At 38.0% G+C, this 24,681-nt stretch overlaps 1 protein-coding gene across 10 annotated transcripts in view; it reads right to left on the reverse strand.

Moving 5' to 3' along the window:
* The window catches only part of Cntln (centlein), a 265,736-nt gene that overhangs the window by 51,133 nt on the left and 189,922 nt on the right, over positions 1–24,681 (reverse strand). For 7 of the 10 annotated variants that reach the window (XM_052715948.1, XM_052715949.1, XM_052715952.1 and 4 more), the window contains 3 exons: positions 13,853–14,027; positions 9,270–9,363; positions 8,930–9,153 (listed from right to left, as the gene is read on the reverse strand). In XM_052715948.1, the coding sequence (XP_052571908.1) occupies positions 8,930–9,153; positions 9,270–9,363; positions 13,853–14,027 (493 nt within the window). Of the gene's footprint in view, positions 1–8,929; positions 9,154–9,269; positions 9,364–13,852; positions 14,028–24,681 lie in introns of those variants that run through there. The other 3 variants (XM_052715950.1, XM_052715951.1, XM_052715958.1) reach the window with 2 other exon arrangements.

Consider the following 24,681-nt stretch of genomic DNA (forward strand, 5'->3'; position numbering starts at 1 on the left):
ACTGCTAATAACTATTTATTCTTTTACTTTTGCTTACTATATACTTAATAAACTCATTAAAACCTAAAGCACATGCATCAGACCCTGGACCACACAGAACATATATAAAACATTAGATTTATTTAAATTATATTGAATGAGTTCACAGTAATTTAAACTAATATAACTAATTTGAGAGGGTTATAAACCTAAAGATTAAAGGTTACCATTTTGAGTTCCAACTTTATATACTTAAGTTAGTGAAAAATGATACATTTCTTACTATTTTCTAACAACAAACAGAATCTTAATCCTTGGGATTGAAGACTTTAATGATTGTCAACAGTCAACTGTTAATATGTCTAGGCCTTGCAGGCAAGGTTTTTTTTTTTGATAAAAATTGGTAAATTTCAAAAATCCTTCAATTCATTACAAATTTAGCAGTAGTAATACTAATATTCACATGATGTTGATTACTTGTCCATTTGCTCTATTAGAATTCTCAAGAGAAACAGCTCCATGTCTACTTTTCTATACTCTGCATGAGTTCCTGGAAACATCAAGAGGGTAAAAATTGGATGTTTTAAAAGTAATGGAAGCTTTTTTACAATTAGGGGACTTGGTAAAATAAAGATATTAATGCCACTTAAATGATTTTATTAAGAAGTAACTTTTGTGAAAATTACCAAATTGCATAGAGTATAAATTTTTTCTAGGGAAGGGAAAACAAGGCAGAATTCATGAAGTTTTGTTAGAGGATATATTTTTCAAAGTATTACCTCAAGAAGTTTCATGAAAAAGCTATTTTTAACACAAAAATTTCTTCATTTATCTTTTAATTTGGTTTTCTATTTTGAATTTTCAATTTATCTTAATTATTCAAGTGTTGAGTCATTCAATGAATAAGGACAAGCAAACTCTGACTCACTCAGACCACGCCACACAAACACACTACAGTTTGCTCAGACCATACCACAGACACACTACAGCTCACTTGGATCACACCACACATACACTACGACTCAGATCACACCACACATGAACTATGACTCATTGGGTTCCTCAGGTGACTTTTGTTTGTTTGTTTTTTCCCCTTTTTTGGTTTCATTGATCAAATGTTTCCTCTGATTATCTCCTGACCAGCTATTTTCAAGAATGCACACCAGACATGTACTCTGGAAATCTGTAGTGACATATTGACAAATATTTTCCCTATGGTCCCAAATATCTGGTTATTATGAGTTTGGTCCCTCTTCCCCTTTGTTACTTTACTGCTCTTTCATTGATTTTGCTGCAGTGATATGCTTTTCTATCATTTTCTTTGTGGTTACATAGGGTCTCACATAAAAATCTTACAGTTACCTTATATTTTAAATTAGTAACAATTTCAACCACTTACAAAATTCTCTACTTTTCCCTAAATACTTTACTTTTCCATCTCCGCACACATACTTCATGTTATACATGTTACAAATTTCATCTCATATACTGTATGTGAATTAACACATTTTATGGTTATATTTTTAACTTTTAAAATTATTTACATTGTGTGTGTGCATGTATGTCCAGCCTCTGATGTGAGCTCTGGAAAACAAACTCAGGTCCTCATGCCTTCACAATAAGCATTTTACTCACTGAGCTATCTTGTCTCCAGCCTAGATGGTCTCTCTCTCTGTCTCTCTCTCTCTGTCTCTGTCTCTGTCTCTCTCTCTCCCTCTCTCTTCTCTTCCCACTGTTTTCGTCATATTTTATTCGAAATTTTGGCATTTCAACATTTCAACAGTATTTCAACATTTTACTGTCACAAATATAATCCCAAGATGATCAATTCTTTGGTCACTTTAATTAGAAATCTGGAAAGGATCTTTGAAGACCTCATTTTTCCTAACTTCCTAGATGTAATTTGCCATCAAATTGAGTTATACCTCTACAAAACCTCTTCGAAAACAAAACTCTACTTTTACTAATATTCTATAGATCGTTTATTTTTCTTGAAATTTTTATAAAACACTACCTTGTTGCTTACATTCCATCTCTATTTTCTTAGTATTCACTTGTACATTATAAACACTAAGAGCTTTAGACAGCACCAAGCGGGGCTGGAGATATAGCTCAGTAAAGTGATTGTCTTGCAAGCAGGAGAACCTGAATTTGATCTCCAGAACCCATGCAAAAAAGTAAGATGTAATGGTTGGGGGGTGGTGAAGATAGATGGGTTCCTGGGGCTCTTGCCAGCCAGCCTTAGCCTAATTAGCAAGTTCAAGGCCAGTGAGAGACTTTATCTTAAAAACCAAGGTGGGCAGTGCCCCAAGAAACAATACCTGAGGATGACTTGTGGCTTCCATATACATGCATACACATGGCACACACATGCACATAAAAACTGGCATACATGTACACACACACCAAAAAATAGAGATGCAAATTCTAATAGAGGACAAGTAATGCAGGGTACTTTGGAGGCAGAGGCAGGAGATCACTGTGAGTTCCAGACCAGCCTGGTCTACACAAGCACGTCCACATTGTTCCACGTGATTTCAACAACAGCTCTATAGATTGCTCAGTACTTTGAAGAAACTGCTTTTTCATTTTGACATGTTTAAGCTTTCCTATGTTTTAATGGTTTTTCTCCATGCATACAACTTTCAAAATTATTCAGCTCAAATGCCACCTCCTTCAAAAACCTTACTAAAGAATGATAGCAAAATGATTGTTCCCCTCCACTATACTTTACATATACATGTACACATGTGTCTTTGTATATTGACATATGCACAACCATATCAATATTATGTATATATACATATCATAATGTCCTTGAATTGTGATACATACTCAATTCTTATATTAGTATCTTAAATGAGGAGTAAGGGTCGTATTTCATTCCTTATTGAATATCTCATTATAGCAATGCTTTAGATGTGTTAGGTACACTGAAGTAATATGAACTGTAGCATATATAAAGGTATTCATATGTGTACAAGACAATATTCTAGTCATTAAAAGGAGGGTGAAATGCCTATGAAACAAAGAGGACTGACGGAGACATGGGTAGGGGAAGGCCTGTGTGGTATGGGGCAGCTATACTCATACTATATGCCGGCATGCCAAGGACCTTACGTAGCCCCTGTGCAACAAAATAAAGAGAAAACAAATTCTAAAATAGCAAGTACACTTAAATATCACAGTCTTGTAGTCAGACAAATGTTCTAACTTGTCACTTCCAGGAAGATTGGTATTTTAATGAGACAAACATGTTTGAAATGATATTGCTACAGAGAAGAAACATTGCTGTAAATAAATGACTGTAGTGTCTCATATTGTTTCATCATAAACAAAAAGGATGTTTTTAATTGATGGTATTCAGTCTGCATTTTCTTCTGCATATTTTCTGCTGTACAGTCAGAATTGGAAACAGAATATAAGAAGCATGATTTCCTAGCACACAGTGTTCTAAGTAATAATAATGGTCCTTAACAATCAGACTCAGATATTCTGTTAACAAATATCACTCAGTTCACCCAGAAGATCGGACATAGGAACAAGACAGTCACGTCCAATTCCACATGGATTCTGAGCTCAGATCCTGGATTTTGCACAGTTTACCTTGCGAACATGATCCGAGTGACATTTCACAAATTCCTGGATAAATGTTGCTACACTCTGCCAGGAGAAAGACAGGCTATGTCATGCACAGATCAATAATCGCACTGTGTTTCATCGGCCTCAAAATAAAAAATGCTTCATCTGGCAAAAGCCATGGCCCTAGAGAATCTGACATATATAAACTGAATAGCTTACAACAATTGTGTACCACACAATCTACTGGTGTAAAGTAAAAGAAACTTTGGGGATGAGCAATGAAAACCATAGAGTTGTTTTCTATGTTTTTATTACTAGAGGCTTGAACAACGATTATCCAAGGGCAATGAGGCTATTTAAAATCCTTTAATTCCTGGCAGAAAAAAAAATGGGCATTAGTTCACTGTTTCCAACATTTTGAATAAAAGGTCTATAAACAATTATCAACAAAATACACATTTAGAAAAAACTGACAAAGACATCAAAATAAGTATGTGAAATTTTAATGCAGATGCATAGAATCTGACACTTTTATAACTCAAAGGTTTGCTAACAGGTTTTGAGATGTGGTATCTATATGCTGGATTAACCTAAAAGCCCAAGGCATTTGCTGACTGGGCCATGTTCCAGGTTCTCACACTTCACAAAAGTCTTTTATTTGAGGTTTGATTAAACTAATTTAAGATTAATTAGTTAATATAATGGAAAAAGAAATGTAAAAATGCAAATCCTAAAAATTGAACTGCTTTATTTAAGATTGCTGTTGCCCCAAAAGTCTGAGAATAAAATATGTTGCCACAGAATTTATCTAACTCAGAGTAGGGGAATCAAGAATTCTTCAAGAAATTGGTGGAGATAAAAATGTTCATTAAAAAAGCAGCACTGTACATTTGTAATACTCATGCTAACAGGCTGCATGTGAATCCTGTGATCATCCTGATAGCGACAGTTGAGTTCTTAACAGCAATAACCTGGGGTTAAAATTGTTTTTCAGGTCATGGTTTAGAAGCCTCTCTTTTTATTTTTTAAGACATATTGTCTTAGTGTTTTTCCAATGCTGTGACAAAATGTAATGACCATACAACTTACAAAAGAAAATGTTCAATTTGGGGCTCACTCTTCCAGAGCTTCTAATTCACCTTCTCTGCTTCCTGTGTGCAACTCAAGAGGTGCTCTCTCGGCTTACTGCTACAGATGCCTGCTCTACTGCCTGACTATGGACCCTCTGGAACCAGAAGTCAAAATAAACTCTTTCTTCTGTAAGTGGCTTCTGGTCAGGGCAATAGCAAAGTAACTAACACATAGATTTAGGTTGTGATCCTGAAGTTACCACTTTATATCCTGACCTTGGGCATCATATATTTCGACTCCAAGACTTAATTGCATTGCATACAAAACAATGGACACTCTCTTCTTCTTCTTTTTTTTTTGGTTTTTCGAGACAGGGTTTCTCTGTGTAGCTTTGCGCCTTTCCTGGAACTCGCTTTGGAGACCAGGCTGGCCTCGAACTCACAGAGATCTGCCTGGCTCTGCCTCCCGAGTGCTGGGATTAAAGGCGTGCGCCACCACCGCCCAGCTGACACTCTCTTCTTTATAAAGCTTTATGATGAGCTAACAAAAAGAAAAAAATAAAATGCCTACAAATTAGGTCCAATAATCATTAAATAAAAGCTATCTGGTGTTTCTTTTAAACATCATAGAAGCTAAGAGCACAAAGTCTGCCACCAGACTGCTGAGAATAGAACCCTGGTTTGCAACTTACAAGCCCATGGTGTTGGGTAAGTTATGATATCTATCTTAGTTTCTCCATTTGTACAAAAGGATCAGTTGAAGAGTCGACTTCACTGAATCATGTCTGAAATAATGACTAATTTATGTAATGAGCTTATAACAGCACTTGACACTTAACACATGTGAAAGTACTGGCAAATATTGTTTCTATTAAGAATACAGTGTAATATTTGAAAAAATGGATCCATCCACACAGACTGGAGGTCATGCGTGGTTTTGTGGAAGAGAGGATCCTTTACTATGACAGATGTTTGATGTAAGAAAACAAAAGATTATAAGGATAGGTTGGTTGAGCAAAACACAGTAAAGGATGTGAAAGATGCAGGCATGGGAACAGGTGCTCTCCCAATTGAGAAAAAAGAAAATCACACATTTAGGATAGAAGTTTGAGGAACAGTGAACAATGTCTCCAAACACATTGAAGCTAAATAAAACACACATTAAAATACAGTCAAAGACATAATAAAGTGAGGACACTAAAGAATATAAAAATGGATAAAACAATCCCATTTTCAAAGTGTTTATAATATAAAAAGTAAATAGCTCTCATAAGAGAGCAACAGACAACTATCTACATACCACAAGAAAATATGATTACTTGCTTCTCTTTTATCATCCAACACTGAAGCCTATCCAAATGCTAACAAAAGCAGCTGGCAGTACCTTGTTAGTGGGCTGAGAGCACTGGCCAGGATGGTGGGAAGTGTGTCCACAAAAACAGTCACTACGCTTCCAATACGCTCATTATTTGTCATAGTCTACAGCCTACTAAAACTGAATATTTTATCATGAGAGAATTTTATTATTATTTATTAATACTACACCTAGAGTTACATCTAGCCACTGGCAGACTAGTACAAGCAAAATGAGCAAGAGACAGGAGAGTAGAACCTCCCCACAGCAAGACTCGGTGTCCTACTTTGAACATTCCATTCAACAACAGTATAATCCACTGCTTCAATTAAGTGTTCACAAAATGTTCAATATCAATTGCATTCTGGTACATAAAACAAAACTCAATGAAGGTAAAACCATAGAGTATCTGCCTATTATGAAATCAAATATAATAAACTGACAGTGGAGAGACAGAGGAATGTCTCCAAACACATTGAAGCTAAATAATATACTCCTCAGAATCCAAAAGTTACAGAGGAGGAGTTGGAGAAGAAGCTCTTAAAATAAACAGAACTTAATAAAATGCCATATCTAAAACATACATATTCTGTATGTTTTAGTAGCAGTAAGTTTTGAAAAGGGCAATTCTAGTAGTACACAGTTCATCTGAAAAGATGATTCTGAATGCCAAGATCAAACAGATACAGTAGTAAGCCAGCATGGTGGTCACACCCTCTATCCCAGGACTGTGGAGGCTGAGGAAGGAGGATCACCATGAGTTTGAGGCCTGATACACAGTTGTCTCAAACCAAACCATCAACAGGAAGACTAGAATGAGCCCAGAGCCAACAGAAGCACAAAATATAGCTATGTACTTGAGGAACACAAAACAGAAAAGCTGAAACAAAAAGGTAACTCTTAAAAATCAAAGACAAAATTAACCGGATGTTGGCAACATTAAAGAAAAAGAGAAAAGAGAAGATAGAGATCAGAAATACCATAGGGTAGCCATTAAAAAGTTAAGCAAAACACAGGAACAAGTAGTGTTACTGGAGTTAACAGAACAAAAAGCATCCATAAAATTCACTAAATCAACACATGAGTATCTTAGGAGACGACAAAGAATTATTAATCTAAACTTAAAATTCTTAAGAGTGTGGTGGCACACATCTTCAATATCAGCACATTGGAGGCACAGACAGGAGGATCTCTGTGAGTTCCAGGCAGACACAGTGACACTCTGTCTCTAAAACAACAGCAAACAAAAACAAAGAAAGCCCAAATCTTTGTAGTTAAAAGTACACAGAAAGTTAAGAAAAGAAGGTAGCTTTAACTTGGTATGTTATCTACTAAGAGCACACTAAAGCATAAGTCACACATGGAGGTAGACCTTAAATACAGCAACCTACATACAATGCAGTTGCTTTATAAAGCAGTATATTAGTGATTTGCCTTTTAATTTTCTTTATATCATTTTGCAAGTGAAAAAGTATCCATAAGTTGCTTTATTGAAAATACACTCAAGACATTTCTTTTTGCAAACAGACATATATTTTATTAGTATACAGACTTATTTTTTTATTTAATAAATGGTAATAATATTTTAAAATTAATTCCTATATGGTTGATAATAAGCCTTAAGTGTTGGATTTGTATGCCTATTTTATACCTGCATACCTAATACCGCAGATAAACTTCTCAGGTGATAGGCAACCCACAGAAAAAGTAAAGAGTAGATTAGGATGTAGCATACTTTCAATGTTTTTCAGAGTTGATTCATATTTTGATTATATGACTGTCATTACTCAAGCTGGAGCTTTATGTAAATGTCTAATGCAAAATGGCAGGAGTATGTTTGTTTATGACCATTTTGGAAATTCTGTTCAGAATTTTAAAATTTTTGTTTTTTAAACTCTAATCACTAATCCTAACAGCAATTTTAAAAATCAACATTCTAACACAATACAATTCAATAATATCCTAATTTGAAACCAAAAATTGAAGAACAATGGTAAGCAAATAGTTTTAAAAGTCTTTGATTTTTGTAATTAAAGCATCACGTTTCTATAAGTACAAAATCTTCTTATGTACAAAAAGAGTATTTAAATCATAACACACAACAGCCTGGAGTCTGAGTCAACTTATTTCAGGCAGTATCCGCTGGTGTACCTCAGATCCATTACACTTTTGGTTTTTTAAGGTTTGGTGACTTCACATTCAGACACCTTTTGCTGTCACCAAATTGATAATGGCCTCCACATGCAGTTCTGGGACTCCATGTGGGATCGGCAGACACAATTTATGGAGACAGGCTCTATATTAACACCTCAAATGTTTTTAAATTTGTACATATGTCTAACACAAATGGAAATTGAAATCACATGTAAAATAAAGTACTTGTATGTTCAATGTAGAGACCCATAGAGGTTTCCTAATGAGAACATACTCAGGGTCTGAGACTCTGCTTGCTTTATCCAGCAGGAAAGCATAAAGGGATGACTGGACTATGGATGTGGCTACCAGGTATTTGGAAGGGTCTGCACTTAGCTGTGCAGTATGCTCCGATCTAGCAAGGGGAGGTTATAAAAAGCTCTTTTGAAGAGACAGAAGGGACCAGGATTTTAATCCAGGTCTTCCAGAAGCTATCTTATGTTTCTGTCTGTCTCCTCTCCACTACCTTTCTATCTAAAAGTTTCTTTCTTTTTTTTTTTTAAAGGTTTTTCAAGACAGGGTTTCTCCTGTTTTTGGTGCCTGTCCTGGATCTCACTCTGTAGACCAGGCTGGCCTCGAACTCAGAGATCCCTCTGGCTCTGCCTCCCAAGTGCTGGGATTAAAGGTGTGCACCACCCCTGCCCGGTCTAAAAGTTTCTTATCCCTCCTTATAGGGACCCTTAAAAAGGTGGGAGCTGGCTTCCCACAGTTCAACTTATCTATTATAATGCAGTCTTAGAGTTCTCTTTACCTTTATTGTCTGTCTGCTGGTCTGAAATCGTTGATCAGATATCTGCTGTTGATGGAGGAGTTTCTCATTTGCTTCTTTATATTCCTTAGCAGATGACTCTGCTGTTTTCTTGGCATTATAAAGCAAACTGTTTTGTTGCTGTAAGGCTATAATCCGTTCTCGTAATAAAATAGTGTTGCTACTGGATTTTTGGGCAGGTATATTTTTGCACTTTTCTCTGTTAACTAAACAAAAATAATATTGCTCATAATTTAAAAAATCAGATTACATTTATAAAGACACTGTTAAAAGATCAGATTACATTTATAAAGACACTGTTAGTTTCTTATTACACTCTTACCTCTGGCAGGAACCACTGTATGTAAACTCTTCTGCATGCTTCCACTTTTCTTTTGAAAAGCCATTTTCTTGGTATTCTTATAATGAGAAGTATCCTACATTTGAAAGTTCCAGAAAAAAAGGGTTACTACTAAATGACATTGACAAACAAATTCACATGTCACTTAAAGTATATTTAAGTAGACAAAATGTGTGGACAACAAAATTCTGTAATTGATTCCTTGATTATATCCTCAGAAATCAATCTGAATTTATATTTTAATATGTACAATAAATTTAATGCTGAACTATCAGGTAGAAGATATAGACATGAAATCAACTGAAAAGAAGAAGAATTTAACCTATGGACAGTTGTAAAAAGTAGGAATAAATAAAGCAAGGGCAATAAGACATGGCTAGTTAACATGCAGTCTCCATAGCCTGAGTGCTTGGCTTGGAGGCTTCTCCTGTTCTGTTTGAATGTAGATATGAGAAGCGAAGGGCAAATGAAGCTCAAAGAGCAATAACAACCTTTTTCTTGCTTTCACGCTAGGAGAGGTGGCTCCTATTTGGGAGACCAAGACAAGAAGATCACCTCAAGCTGCAAACCAGCAGGGCTTACATGGGGAGCTCCAAGCCAGTCTGGGCTTCAGGGAGCTGAATGGGGGTGGCATCAGTCCCCCGCTTTTTTCTGTGTCTCTTCCAGGAACCAGTGAAAGACTTCCTATCCCACTACATCTGGTAAACACTGTTTATTTTCCTGGGATTATATCTAAGAGTGTGACAACTGGGTTGCAGTTACAGTTTGGTATAAGTGGTAGTTATAGTTTTCCCAGAAACTATCAGGGAATTTTCTGGAATGCTACATTATTGCATTCCAAAATCAAACCAGCAAGGCCTGAGCTCCACTTCCTCTGCATCTTTGTCAGCTCTTGGGATTGTCATGTTCATTGAGCTGTCCTTTGTGATCCTAACCTGATTTCCTGAATGGCTAGTGATGCCGAACAACTTTTTGTGTACTTATTTGCCACCCAGGTGTCTTTTTGGGTGAACTGCCTGTTCATGCCTTGCCTACTCTCAATTGGATTACTGTATTTTTTATGGCTGGAGTTTGAGAGTTCTTTATATGACTCAACACATGAAACCTTTATCAGATACTGGGCACGGCCATGCTGTCTCACCTTCTAAGCAGGAACTTTTGCTTTGCAAAAGTTCATTTTAATGTAATCTAACTTATGGATTTTGGATTGGTATCAGGTCTAAAAATTCTTTATTCATCAAACCCTAGTTCTGAAGATTTTTATCTGACATTTCCTTCAATGAGTTTTATAACTTAAATGTCACACTTTTATACATTATGCATCAAGTTAACTTACACATAAGATTTGAGGTTTAGGTATATATTCCTGTTTTTGCTTAGGAATAGACAACTGATTCTGCTATTTGTCAAAAAGACTGCCCTTCCTTAATTGAAATAGTCATTTCATCTTCATCAAAGATCAGTTGCTAAAAATTAAGCACCTTTACTTCTAGAGTCAGCATTTCACTATGTGGATAATAAGGCTTCCTACCCTCTGAGGTGTATGGTATCACTCCATTTTATTAAGTAAATATTTGGGGGAGTGAGGGTTTATGCTACCCTCTGTGGGGCAAATAAAAACCAGATTTTTCAGTTTTGTAATTTTTATCTGGATTTTTCAATATCTTTACTTCTTTGCTGAGACTCTTTATTAACTGGCTCTGTTTTTTTCTTTCTTGTTGTAACCTGTCCATAATTACTCATTGAAGCACTTTACAGTGGCAGTTTGTTTAAAAGGAATATCATATATATCATATACATCCTATCTAGTGTCAGGCTTTTGTCTTTTGTTGATTGATTTCTCTTATACAAGCTGCAGTATCATTTGTTCTTAATATGATGAGTGATTTCCACTCTGAATAGTTGGGGTATTATGTGAAGACTCTTGATATTATTTGCATTTTGTTGGAATAGACTTCTCCAATTACACTGTTGAGACAAGAGGCACAACATCAATTATACAAGTGGAGAATGGAAGTCCAGTCTCTAGAGACACCATAGTTAAGAGGGGCACATCATTACTGCTTTGCAGGGTGGAAGTTCAGGCTCTGCAACGGGCCTCTGCCTTCACTACTGAAGCTGGCAGACGGACAGTCTTGTTATTGCTCCCACCTGGCCTACTGTGACAACACAAGGAGGCTTGGGGGCTTGTTAGGTATGAGGCAATGAAAGCCATCTTCTCTGTGCTTGGCTCATGACATCACCTGCTAGGAAAGACAGGGGATCTCTCAGATGGTGACAGGTGTTCAGGACTTCTCTGTAGTCTCCATGTATAAACCCTCACTCCCCCAAATATTTCCTTTATAAAATGGGGGTGATACCATACACCTCAGAGGGTAGGAAGCTTTATTATCCACATAGTGAAATTCTGACTCTAGAAGTAAATGTGCTTAATTTTTAGCAACTGATCTTTGATGAAGATGAAATGACTATTTCAATTAAGGAAGGGCAGTCTTTTTGACATATAACAGAATCAGTTGTCTATTCCTAAGCAAAAACAGGAATATATACCTAAACCTCAAATCTTATGTGTAAGTTAACTTGATGCATAAGAAGGGGTCAAGGCTCCCCTGGGTCCTCCAACACTTTACCCAGATAGGAGGAGGAGAGATAAGAGCTGCCTCCTTACAAATGACAGCAGAGTCTAGGTATCCAATAGGTCTTTAATGTTGGAGGTAGAAGCAGAGTTGTATTTTCCATGGTGTTTGGCTGATATAAGGTAGTTATATGAAGTTTTCTGTCTTGCTAGGCTAACCCTCTCATCATCCTCTGACTGGAAAGAGCACAGTGTAATTAGGAACTTTTATCATCTCTATTTATTACAGTTAACAGGTTGCAGGTGTCTCAGTGTCTAAGCCAGCACACAGGGAACTCAGAGAATTCAACACTATGTTGAACCTCAAGATCCGAGGTTCCCCTCTAATTTTTTTCCTTTTCTTTCAAATTTCAGAGTAGTTTGTATCTCTATCTTCCTATCTACATAAGGGGAAAAATTGATAAATTGGACCATATTAGAATTAATATGTTATTTAAAAAGCACCATCTAGTAGGGCAAAAGGCATAGGAAAAGATACATATATAAATGTTGATGGAGTCTAATATTTTTCAAATATATTGAAATATATATTATATGTAATATTATATATAATAAAATCCCATACCTGGCATATTCTCTATATAAGAAAAATATAGATAATTTGCTTATAAAATAGACATAAAAAAGCAGTCTAGTAAAGAATTACAAATGGTCAATAACCACAAAGAAAAGGCTCAATATCTCTCAATATCTTGGTAATCACAGAAAACCCTCAGTGATGAACCTCGAAACACACAAGTGGCTGAAATGAGAGTGTCTAACATACTAAGTGTACGTTAGAGATTTACATTAACACCTGGGGTGTGCAGAGAAGTGATCTCATACTTAAGCAAGTAAAAAATGCCAACCGTAATCTCAGAAACTCATCATCCAAGGAGCAGTAATTCATGTTTTAGTTTTACTACAGAAATGTCCACATTTATGCAATAAATGGAATATACAAGAATATTCATTGCAACATTATTTGCAGACAATCTGAAGGGAAGCCTCTCAAATTCCAACAGTATATTTGACAATGTGTGGCACATTCAGACAATGAAATACTATTTACAGGACTAAAAATGAATGAACTCTGAGTGGTAGTGAAGACAAGAAGCCAGGCACCAGAGGCTTTCCGTGACCTACTTCATAAAGCCCCGAGAAGGAACTTAACCCTAACCCTAAAAAAGGAAGTGACTGAATTAAAGTCAAGGCAATGGTTATTCCAGGGGTTGGTGAGGGAGTCTAATATTTTCCAAACACACTGGCTACAATTTGGTTATTTATTTTCTGTTAAAATCATGTGTAGATTTAATCAAAGGGATTTACATTTGCTTGCCATGTCATTGAGAACTTAAGTTTCTTCTGTTTACAAACTCATGAGGCTGCACATGTATAATTACAACTAAACAAAACAGTCCATCAAGTAATGTGTAAAAAAATAGCACCAACAAAAAAGATTTAAAAAATTTTTTGTAAACTAGGGTCTCTCACTATGTAAACTAGGTTAAGCTGGCCTAATACTCTTGATCCTCCTGCCTCGGCCCCAAATAGTAATTTCTGTAGAAACTACCTATTTATCATTAGTCAGGTAGCAGGAGCATAGTAAGAATAAACAACTTTATTACAATGAAAGCTAAAAAAGCATAAATTTCTTATTATATTTCATATTCTTAAAAACAATTACAAGCTTATTATTAGTTTTTCACTATTTCCTTTGTCTGAGATAAGAACACTTTAAGATTTATAAGCACAGTGTTTATTTTCATTTTATCTTACAAATATAGCAAACTGGTTTTGAAAATGATTCAAAAGTGAGTATTTTTACTGTCTATTTTCAAGAAGACCATTTTTAGGCATTCAAATGTAGTCAATGGCACGATGTATCGATTTAAGTTACATAGAGAGGACAAAGTTAAGGACACGGCGTAACTACGCTAAGCTCAGTTACCTTCAAGGCCTTGCCCTCCTCCCGTGAGTCTGTCTGTACTGCCCTTTGCTGAGCACAGCTGTCTTGTGTTTCTTCAGTTTCTCTCTGGTCTCTACCGTCTTCTATAGGGCTTATCTTCTCAGATGTTTCCACAATAATTGTTCCCAAATTTTGAGAATGTGTCTCAGAATCACTGCTTTAAATAAAAGGGGGGGGTAATAAGGCTACAAACCCCAACAAAACACACTCACATATACACTTCCCTAAACTTGGCCAAATGGTATTCTACCATAGATCATCTACGAAGCTCTAAGTCTAGTTTAAGCACTCAATGGTTCCCGTCCATTTACACTTGTTCACAGACTTAAAGAATTTCATCTGGCCTCAAAGCCCCGCTAGTACTGCTGCAGCACTTCTGTGGAGAGCAGCACAGGAAGCGTGTGCTGCCTCTGTCAGAGTTTCTGAGGCAGGGCACACAGAGTTTAATTATTTCCTTTTAACAGAAAAATTTCCCACCAGGAATAAAAATTTTATCTCTTGGGCTTCTACCATGGGCTATAGTTTCATTCCTTGTGATGGAAATAGTTCATCCATTAGGAACCAGGAGCTTTGGTCACGTGAGCATTAAAGCCGTAAGTCAATAAAATGGGGGAACCAACTGAAAACACTGCCTTCTTGTCACTTGCGACATCCTAACAATTTGGAAAATGAAACCAAATAAGAACACACTATTAGTGATGTGTTCAAGAGAAAAACAAATTAAGCCATGAAGAGATTAGACATTTTGAAGGTCATTTACTAGCCATTACAGACATGCAAATTAAAACATTAAGAGACCATCTCACTCCAGACAGAATGGAAGTCATTACAAAAACAAATAACAACAAATTCTGGCAAGGATGTCAACAAAAGAGAACTCTCATATAATGCCTATGAGAATGAAAACTATACCAAATCACTGGGGAAATCAGCATAAAAGTTCAAAAAATAAAACTAGACCTCCCATGCAATCCAGCTAGACCACTCTTGGGTACTTACCCAAAGGACTTCAAGTCAATATACCAAAGAAATCCTTGCATAATGTTCCTGCAGCACTACTCACAATAGCTAAGTTATGGAAGCAAACTGAGTGTCCATCAACACAGGAATGGATGAAGATGATGTATGTGATATAAAAGACACAGTGGAATTCTTTTCCACCAGGAAGAATGAAGTGTTGTTTGGAAGAAAATGGATGCAACTGGAGATAATCACTAAGTGATAAAGTCATTTTCAGAAAGACAAATCCCATGTTTTCTCTTATTCACAAATAAGGTTATACATAGATACATAAAAGCACATCTGACATGATAGCAGATGTGGTGGTTTGAATAAGAATGGCTCACACAGGCTCATATATTTGAATGCTTATCACCAGGGAGCAGAACTATTTAAAATGACTAGAAATATTAGGAGGGGCAACCGTGTTGGAGTAGATGTGGCCGTGTTGGAGTATCACTTAAGGTGGGCTTTGAAGTTTCAAAACCAATGCCAGGCCCAGTCTTTCTCTCTGCCTGAGGATCAGAACATAAAGCTCTCAGCTTCTTCTCCAGGACCATACATGCCTGTATGTTGCCATACTCCAAGCCATGATGATAATGGACTAAGCTTCTGAAACTGTAAGCAAGCCTCTGATTAAATGTTTTTTGTTTTTGTTTTTGTTTTTTTATAATGGTTACTCTGGTCATGGTGCCTCTTCACAGCCATGGATCAGAGACTAAAACAGAAGGTGTGAAATTATTTAGGGAAACAACAGAAAGTGAAGGAGAAAATGGGTGGAATATGCTCAGAGCATATTGGAGACTTGTATGAAAAAATAACTCAGTACCATGTTGAATAGATATCCACCATTAAAAATTTTTTTAAAAACAAAGAAATAGAAGTTTTAAGGGTGAGGAGGACAAGAAAGTAAGTTTCACATGGATATATTTGAACTATTTACATGGATACATACTCCTTGAGACATCTTTAGGAAAAAAAAACCTCATGGCTTGTTCTAATCTTCCTAATGGAAATGATTTTGAGGTGTTTTACTGCCTTGGTCACTCTCGAACATGCGCTAGCTTATGCTGATATAAAAACATGACAAGAATTCAAATTCACATCCTAAGAACTGTCCACTAAGTGTTACTTAGAAGACCTTCTGAAGACTACAATTATGTAAGTCTCTCTGGCATATCCATTCTAAAATAGACTCATACAGAATTTCTACATATAGACTATTAAATATCTTATTTCTTCCACAGTAGCCAAACAACTGGCATTTTGTACTCATGCAGCCTGATTTCTAGTCTTTTGTATAACTATATGTTCCCAGTCTGCTAAGATCTCTGGGAATCATGATTCTAAATTGTATTTTCCACCCCTTATATTTGTACCTATTTTCTGCTTTTTGAGGGCTATTTTAATGACAAAGTTGATAAACAAGCTTTGTTAGGGTTCAGCTACACCATTAGTCAGTGTAATAGTGATTTAAAATAACAGAAGATGTGGGCAGGGCAACAGGTAAGGGGTACAGCACTTAGTTATGGTTCAGTCCTCAGTGCAGGGAGGGGGAAGAGAAAAAAGACATAGATCAGCCTGATAAGAATGTCCTTGGGGCCGGGCGGTGGTGGCGCACGCCTTTAATCCCAGCACTTGGGAGGCAGAGCCAGGCGGATCTCTGTGAGTTCGAGGCCAGCCTGGTCTCCAAAGCGAGTTCCAGGAAAGGTGCAAAGCTACACAGAGAAACCCTGTCTCGAAAAACGATAAAAAAAAAAAAAAAAAAGAATGTCCTTGGAAGAACCCATGCAGCATGCAGACTTACAGAAATCAGCTGTGTGTGAGTGTGTGTGTGTGTGCGTGTGCGTGTGTGTGTGTGTGTGTGTGTGTGTGTAGGATATGTGTTATGTGTGCATGCCTGTGGAGGCCTGAAGTTTATATCCTGTGTTTTCCCCAGTTGCTCTTAACCTTTTTAGAGACAAGTTCTCTCACTGAGCCCAGAGCTCACCAATTGAATAAACTCTATGGCCAGTGAGCTCTAGGATCCACCTGTCTCTACAGCACCCCGCCTCCCCCATAAAAGAGATAGCTGTGTGTCATAAAGCATTACCTTTTCATGGGTGCTGGGGATCAGGACTTGTATGGAAGATTGTTTCCTGTCTGAGTCATTTTCCCAGTCCCAGATCTTCTTTTTAAAATATTTATGAATGGCTCTTTTTATAATGCATTGATGCCTTACTTAGGTTTGATTTAAACAATTTCTTCCTTCTGTCATATTTTTAAATGTCAGAATAGCAATTTACCAAATTTATAAATTCTTTCAATATTCTGAAATTCAGCATGTCTGACTCAGAACAGTAGACTCAATATACTTACTTATTCTGTTATTTTACTTATATTGATATTTCTATTTGTAATTTTCCCTCCCTTTCTGTTTGTCCAAAACTTAGCAAGAATTCAATATGCAATGTCTAAAATGTGGAAAGTTATTACGATCAATCCATGTAAGTCTATTAAATAGGTAACAGAATTTATGAAGATATAAATTGAGGAAATGCACTCACGAATACAGAACAGAGTAGACAGCTGAAGTCGTCCTCTGATGTGACCAGGAGCGAATCCACCTCGAAGAAAGGAGCAGGGAGAAGGGGCATGTGACCCTTCTCCTAGCTCCTTATAAGAGGTCCCATACAAGGCAGGAAGCACTGCCTCCTTCAGGCCATATAGCCCAAGGTCATGGGCAGAGCAAATATCACTACAGAAAGTGGCATGATCATTATATTTAGTCATATATTCAGTGATAGAATCTATTGAAAATATCTCTTTGAGGTAGAATGGCTTTAGAGATGGGGCAGTGTTTTATTTTCCTCCCACTTACTCCTTTTCAAAGAATGATTAAGTGTAACAAGTGTTTCATGCATGCAGTATACACTCACTGATGAGGAAGTTCTATAATAATTAGCCCTGAGAAAACCCATATTCTAGGCAGAAAAAAAGCAGACACTAAATATAATATGTTTGAAAGGTTATGCAGTGTGCTATAAGGTAAGAAGAGTCATTGGAAAACCAAACTAAGCAGAGGAAGAGGAAGAAATTCAGAGTCCAAGATGCAAAATGAAGACAAGGTTGCAGTTTGGAAGAGAATGGCCTTCGGGGCAGTCTTAGAGAAGGGACATAAGTACATGGATGACTAAGAAATGCATGCCCCACGGAAGGCAGGGGCACAGCTGAGGGAGGTGTCCCTGCTCAACAGGAAGAAGTAGTACGTCAGGTAGCCAGATAGACTGGTTAGGACATCCTGGTTAGGAAACCGGACAAATGATGAAATGCATGTCAGGTTGTAACAACAGAAGTGGCGAGGGCAGTCAGAGTGTTTTTAGAAGAAAGTCATGATGATTTCCCAATTGATTGGATGCTGGGAATGAGGACTGGACTCAAAGATGATTCCAAGTTTTTGTTCATTGTAAGTAAAAGAACTGTCATTATTTGTAAAGGAATTCTGTGTGGGGAAGCTCAGGGGTATGGTTTAGGAAATCAGACACAAAGTACAATGTTAAGCTGACTTTTAGCCTAATTAATCTTAAATTTAGCAGTGAGGCCTACGATGTTTATTTAAATTTAGGGGTGGTTGCAATGACAATATTAATTAAAGATTTAAGGATTGTATTATCAAAGTAGATTAATGTATCCAAGCATCCAAACTCCTAAAAACAAAGAGATGGGAGGAAGGGGTGGGGGAAGAAAACAGTAAACAGCCCAGTCCATGGCTATCATGGTGCTGTGGCCGAGTTTCACTGAAGAAACTGGCGGTATCAGTGCTCAGCACAGACAAAGCAGAGCATGGCAGAGTGTGGAAATCAACTCTATCAGGAGGCGTTGACAGTCAAATGAGGCGAGCACGGAACGCTGCCCTTCGCATTTGACAATATGGTCACAGAGAAAAAAGCAAATGATCTGGAAAAATGATGAGGTATAAAAAAATTGGAAAGAAGGAATAAAGGATGCTTTGAGATTTTGCCACCAAGGCCTACAAGACACAAGAGACACAAGAGTAGTGGCAGGTACAGCCAATCTTCTGATTTCCAGACATGGTTCTGATTCCATCTCAATTAGGGTAATAGATGTGACTAATACGGTATCTCCCTCTGCTTACTGTGAATACAGTAGACTGAAGAGCTAAGTGGAAACAGTCCTAGCTACTGCCTCCACCAACAGCAGTGCGATTCCCAAGGGAATGTTACTCTGCCATGAGTAATAGGATCCTTGATTTTCTGTTGTTGGGAAAAAAACCAGAATGACCAACAGCAATATGGAGAGGAAAACATTTGTTTCAGGTTATAGGTAACAGTCCATCATTGAGGGAGGCCAGGCCTGGAACTCAAGGAAGAAGCCTGGGCCCCAAACCATGGAGGGCTCCTGATAACTGGCTTGCTCCCAGGCTCACATTTGGCTGCCTTCCTTATATAACCTAGGCCCAACCCCCTTATATATGGGGCCTCTTATAACAATTAGAAATCAATAAAATGCCTCACAGACATGCTCACAAGCTAATGTGGTAGAGGCAGTTCCTCAGTTGCAATCCCCATTCCCACTTGTCAGGCTGACAACCAAAATAAACCATTACAATCTTCAAACTACTAAGCTCAAGGTCATAATGATGAGAAGCAAAATCTCCAGTGAGTTATTTGGTTAAATGGCCATAGAGGACAACTTTAACCTGTAAGAGTTATCTTTGAAACTATGCATTGCTAGCAATGAAATAAAAAGAAATATTAATTAAAGGTACTTCCTATACTCAATATCTTCTAGCTGGTGGCATAGCATATCCACTGTTCTAAAATGTGGTAAGACCAGAAAATTCCATGATATAGTTCATTATCACATGCTAGCAAATGTCTTCAACTCTGTGGAATGTTATATAAGATATCATAGGAATATACATCCAAGTCCAATGATGGTGGCATTTACAAAAGTCTACAGGAAAATGCATGCACAAAACAATTATCTGTTATCACGAAACAACTTGATGCCACTTATAATGGAAGAGGTTCATTGTAATCACCTAGAAGCTAAGGGGCTGGCTATCTCCAATGGAGAACACTGCCACATTGGGGGTTTGAATTAGCTTCTGTTTAATATTAAATGTCAGTAGTCAGGTGGGTGTTAGTAAGAAGCCAGTTGTCTTGGACTCATGCAAAGCTGGGGCCTCTGCTGCCACAGCTAGCTAGTTTGTTCATTCCATAAAGCAGAAACACCTGGAGAACAGGCAAGAGCCACATGATGGGCACTCTGCTCCCAGGGGTAGGGCTGACCCTGTTCCAAAAGTTCTATCTAACTAACTAACAGACTTACACTACAGTTAAGAACCAAGGAAGAGATCATAGTGCCTTGTTTTAATATAACTAGAAAAGATACAATTCAAGGCATTTTAGTTACTTTTCTGTTGCTGTGAAGAAACACCATGACCAAGGTAACTTTTGGAAAAAAAGCATTTAAATGGGGACTTGCTTACAGTTCAGAGGCCAAGGCCACGACTGTCATGGCAGAGAGCATAGTGGCAGACAAGCAGCAGGCATTATGGTGCTGGTGCAGGAGCTGCAAGCTTACATGTTGAGACAACCACCATGAGGTGGGGGGTATGAGCATGCTAATTGGGAATGTCCTGGGCTTCTGATTCCTCAAATGCCCACTCTCACTGACATGCCACCTTCAACAAGGCCACACCTTCACCTTATCCCTCCTGCTGTCCTCTCAATGATCTTTATAGACTCTCCAAACAGTCTCCTTTCTGCCTCTGTATTCCATATAGTCCTGCGTTTGCTTTCATCTGGCACACACAGTATGTACATGAATATATACAAATAATAATTTATATGTAAATACATATGACACACTTCCTCCAGTGCCATCTCGTCTCCCCTCTTCCTGTCTGCAGACCTCTTCATTGCTCCTCACATTCCCTATCATACTTCCATGCCAGAGAGAGAGCTACAGACAGGCAGACAAGAGTTTACATTTTAATCCATAGTCCCCACGTTAGAAAGCAGTCCTTGTCTTTCTCAGTTTGGCTTAGGAACTTCTGCTCTTCTTCCTTCACTGTAACTGAATGAACATGGTGGACAGTTGATACTGTCTATTGAAGGGCTGCCTCCATCAGCCTGGCCTGTGGTTTGCTGTGAGATATTTTTTGATTATGGAGGGGGAAGGGCCCAGGCCACCACGGACAACCACATCCCTAGGCAGGTATACCCTGGTGTATAAGCCAGCTGGCTGAGCATGAATCAGTAAGTGAGTTGGAACAGCACTGCTCTATGGTCTCTGCTTCAGTTCCTGAAGTTCTTGCTTGTGACATTCCTCAATGTTGGACTGAGACCAGAAGGGTCAAACATATAATCCACCCCCCTTGTTTTTCTGAAGCTGCTTTTGGTCAGAGTGTTTTATCATGCAAAAGCAACAAGAATAAACTGTATGAAATAAACAACAGGTGATGATTACATAATGTTACTGTATATTATATAAATATGACTAAGTTCCATTTTTCTTAGTATCCAAATAATCTTCTTACACTATATGTCTTAGGGTTTCTATTGCTGAGATACAGTACCGTGACCAAAAGCAACTTGGGAAAGAAGGGACTTATTTCATCTTAGGGCTCTCAGGTCACACTCCTTTGTTGAGAGAATTCCAGGCAGGATCTAAAGCAAAGGGTATGGAGGAATGCTGCTTACTGGCTTGCTCCCCATAGTTTGCTCAACCTGCTTTCTTATACATCCTAGGACCATATGCCCAGGTGTGGCACTGTCCACAGTGAGCTGGGCCCTCCCACATCTATCATTAATCAACACAATACCCTACAAGACTGACAGGCCTATAAGTAATCTGACAGAAACATATTTTTCAACTGGGTCCTTTTTCCTAGATAACTCTAGCCTATGTCAAGTTGACAAACAACTAAGGACCACACTACAGAAAACTACAAGAAATAGACTCTTGTGAATGTCTGTGATATTCCACTGCATAATTTCTAATGTGTGAGAATTCTTTGCAGCTAAATAGTCTCTGAGACTATTCTGCCAAGCAGGAAGTGTAACAACATCACTATGCCAAAATGAGTTACACTGCTGAACAACTTAGATGATATTCTTATATTTAAAAAATACAGTGATATTTCTTCAAAACATATGGCTTTATGAACATGCACTGATACGATGAAATTGAAATTGAATATATTACCTAACTTTTATGTATTTATCAATATACATAGACTCAGACATAAATAAACTATACCAATATATTATGAAAAGTACAGGGGTATTATATTGTTGAGGTACAGATTGCAGCTGACACTAGATTTTCCTTGAAGATATGGATAAATATTTAGTGGATTCTGAGTTAAGTACTATTTTGGTTACAACCACTTGTGATACTAGGGAAGAAGAAATTGAGAAAATGTAAAAAGAAAGAGAAAATACAGGTTTGATCTTCTGGCTTTGCCTTCATAAATAAGTTTTTTAAAAATCTCTCTCTCTGTATCTCTCTCTCTCTGTCTCTCTGTTGCATAAATTTCTAAATGGTCTTTTAATAAAAAATCCCTGAGCCAGATATTGGGGTAAATGCTGAAATATCAGAGAGATAAAGGAACAAGTCACTGCCATGTCTCACCTCACTAACTCCACGAATCTTCTGACTGAATGTCTCTGAGTTCTCAGCCAAAAGGGGTCCAGCTGAAGAGGCTCCAGCCGAAAAGCCTTAGTTCCTGTCTCCTCACACCTTATATACCTTTCTCCGCCCACCCATATCACTTCCTCCCTAGTGCTGGGATTAAAGGAGTGTGACTCCCAGGTGCTTGGATTAAAGGTGTGTGCCACCACTGCCTGGCTCTGTTTCTCTCCTAGACTGAATCAATCTCATGTAATCCAGGGTGGCTTTGAACTCACAGAGCTCCAGATCTCTGCCTCCCAAGTGCTAGGATTAAAGGTGTGTGCCACCACTGCCTGGCATCTGTGTTTAATCTAGGGGCTTGTTTTGTCCTCTGATCTTTAGCAAATTTTATTAGGGTACACAATCTATTGCCACCTCTCTCTCTCTCTCTCTCTCTCTCTCTCTCTCTCTCTCTCTCTCTCTCTCTCTCTCTCTCTCTCTCTCTCTCTGTACCCATGTGCACTCGCATGCCATGATGCACCTGTGATGATCAGAGGACTCTCTGTTCTTTCTCTCTCTGTGTGTGTGTGTGTGTGTGTGTGTGTGTGTGTGTGTGTGTGTGTGTGTACCCATGTGCACTCGCATGCCATGATGCACCTGTGATGATCAGAGGACTCTCTGTTCTTTCTCTCTCTCTCTCTCTCTCTGTGTGTGTGTGTGTGTGTGTGTGTGTACCCATGTGCACTCGCATGCCACGATGCACCGTGATGATCGGAGCACAGTTCCCAGGAGCTGGTTTTCCCCTTCCCCCACTGGAAGGTCACCAGGCTTGGTACAGCAGCATCTTTACACTTGGCCCATAAACATGCCTTTATAGTTTCTTTACCTGCCTAAAGACTAGGAACTTCATTTTATAATCATTTAAAACGTTCTCCAAACCTACCAGCACACTGCAACCAGGTAACAATCTTTAAATAAAACGGATGCTTCTAGTCCACCTCAAAAATTAGAGTAACATTGGTTTGGAATGTTTGAGCTTGGAAACTTTTATAGGACCTCTCTGTTATTATAATGTGCAAACAGTTGCTCAGGCTCAGAAAACAATTCTACAAGCTATGCCATTTTGCCATTGGGAAAACGTTGATATAAAGAGCATTAGGACACCTGAGAAACAGGCTCAGAAACAAGATTTCTTTCGCCTTTCTTTCCTCTCTCTTACTCTTTATTTTCCCCCAAAGCAAAATGGCATAAACCCAAGTAATGACAAACAGTAGATCACTTGTGCTGGTTTGGATGAGAAATGTCCCTCACAGTATTGGGTTGGTGGCACTGTTGGTGAGCTTCAGGTGGTGCAGCCTTTCTGGATTAAGTTCTGTCACTATGGGTGGACTTTGAGAGTTGAAACCTCATATCACTTCCAATCCACTCTCTGCCTTGTGCTGTCTGTCAGCTGGCATGCTGTCCCCACCATAATGGATTCCAACCCTCTGCAAGCATAAACAACATTAAACTCTTTCTTCTATAAGTTGCCTTGATCATGATGTTTTATCAAGCAATAGAAAAGTAATTAATGCAGACCCTTTTCTCCAAAGCAAGCATAAAATATAAACTTACTCTAACCTATGCCTGCTTCTCAGGGAAATGAAATCTCCTCATCTACCATGCTCAGTAAGAGAAGACCCCAGTCCATAAAAGACTCACTCTGCCCAGGAAGGAGTGCCATGCAGAGGCTTAGAACACCCTGAACAGAATGATGCCACGGAACCTCTCCTTCTTGGCCCTTTGCTCTTATTTTGGGCATTATATAGCTACATGTCTTTTTATCTACATTATTATAGAACTGTCCATTTTTAATGAAAGCTAAGCATTAAAATGGAAACTTTCCTCCAATTCTTTAGGCTTTCATTCATCTTCCACTGTCATGTAAAACTTTGAAAAATAAATGTGCTCTTTTTCTCTGGTATGTCTTTTGCTGCAGGAATGTGAGCCATGCTACTTATGAGGGCAAGGAAAGGCATCACCTCCCCCTTCCCACCACACAGAAAAGTTCCCATTATGTTTTAAGGTCATTTTCATTTCTATGCTTGTGGCTAAGAAAAATATCCCTAGTCATCCCACATCTAAAACAGAATACTGAAGAAGAGCTTAAAACAAACAAAACTAGAGTGAATCAATGTAGGTATATATTA

Source organism: Peromyscus californicus, unplaced genomic scaffold (genome assembly GCF_007827085.1).
Source record: "Peromyscus californicus insignis strain IS unplaced genomic scaffold, ASM782708v3 Scaffold_5__1_contigs__length_169319896, whole genome shotgun sequence".
NCBI classification, from domain to species: domain Eukaryota; kingdom Metazoa; phylum Chordata; class Mammalia; order Rodentia; family Cricetidae; genus Peromyscus; species Peromyscus californicus.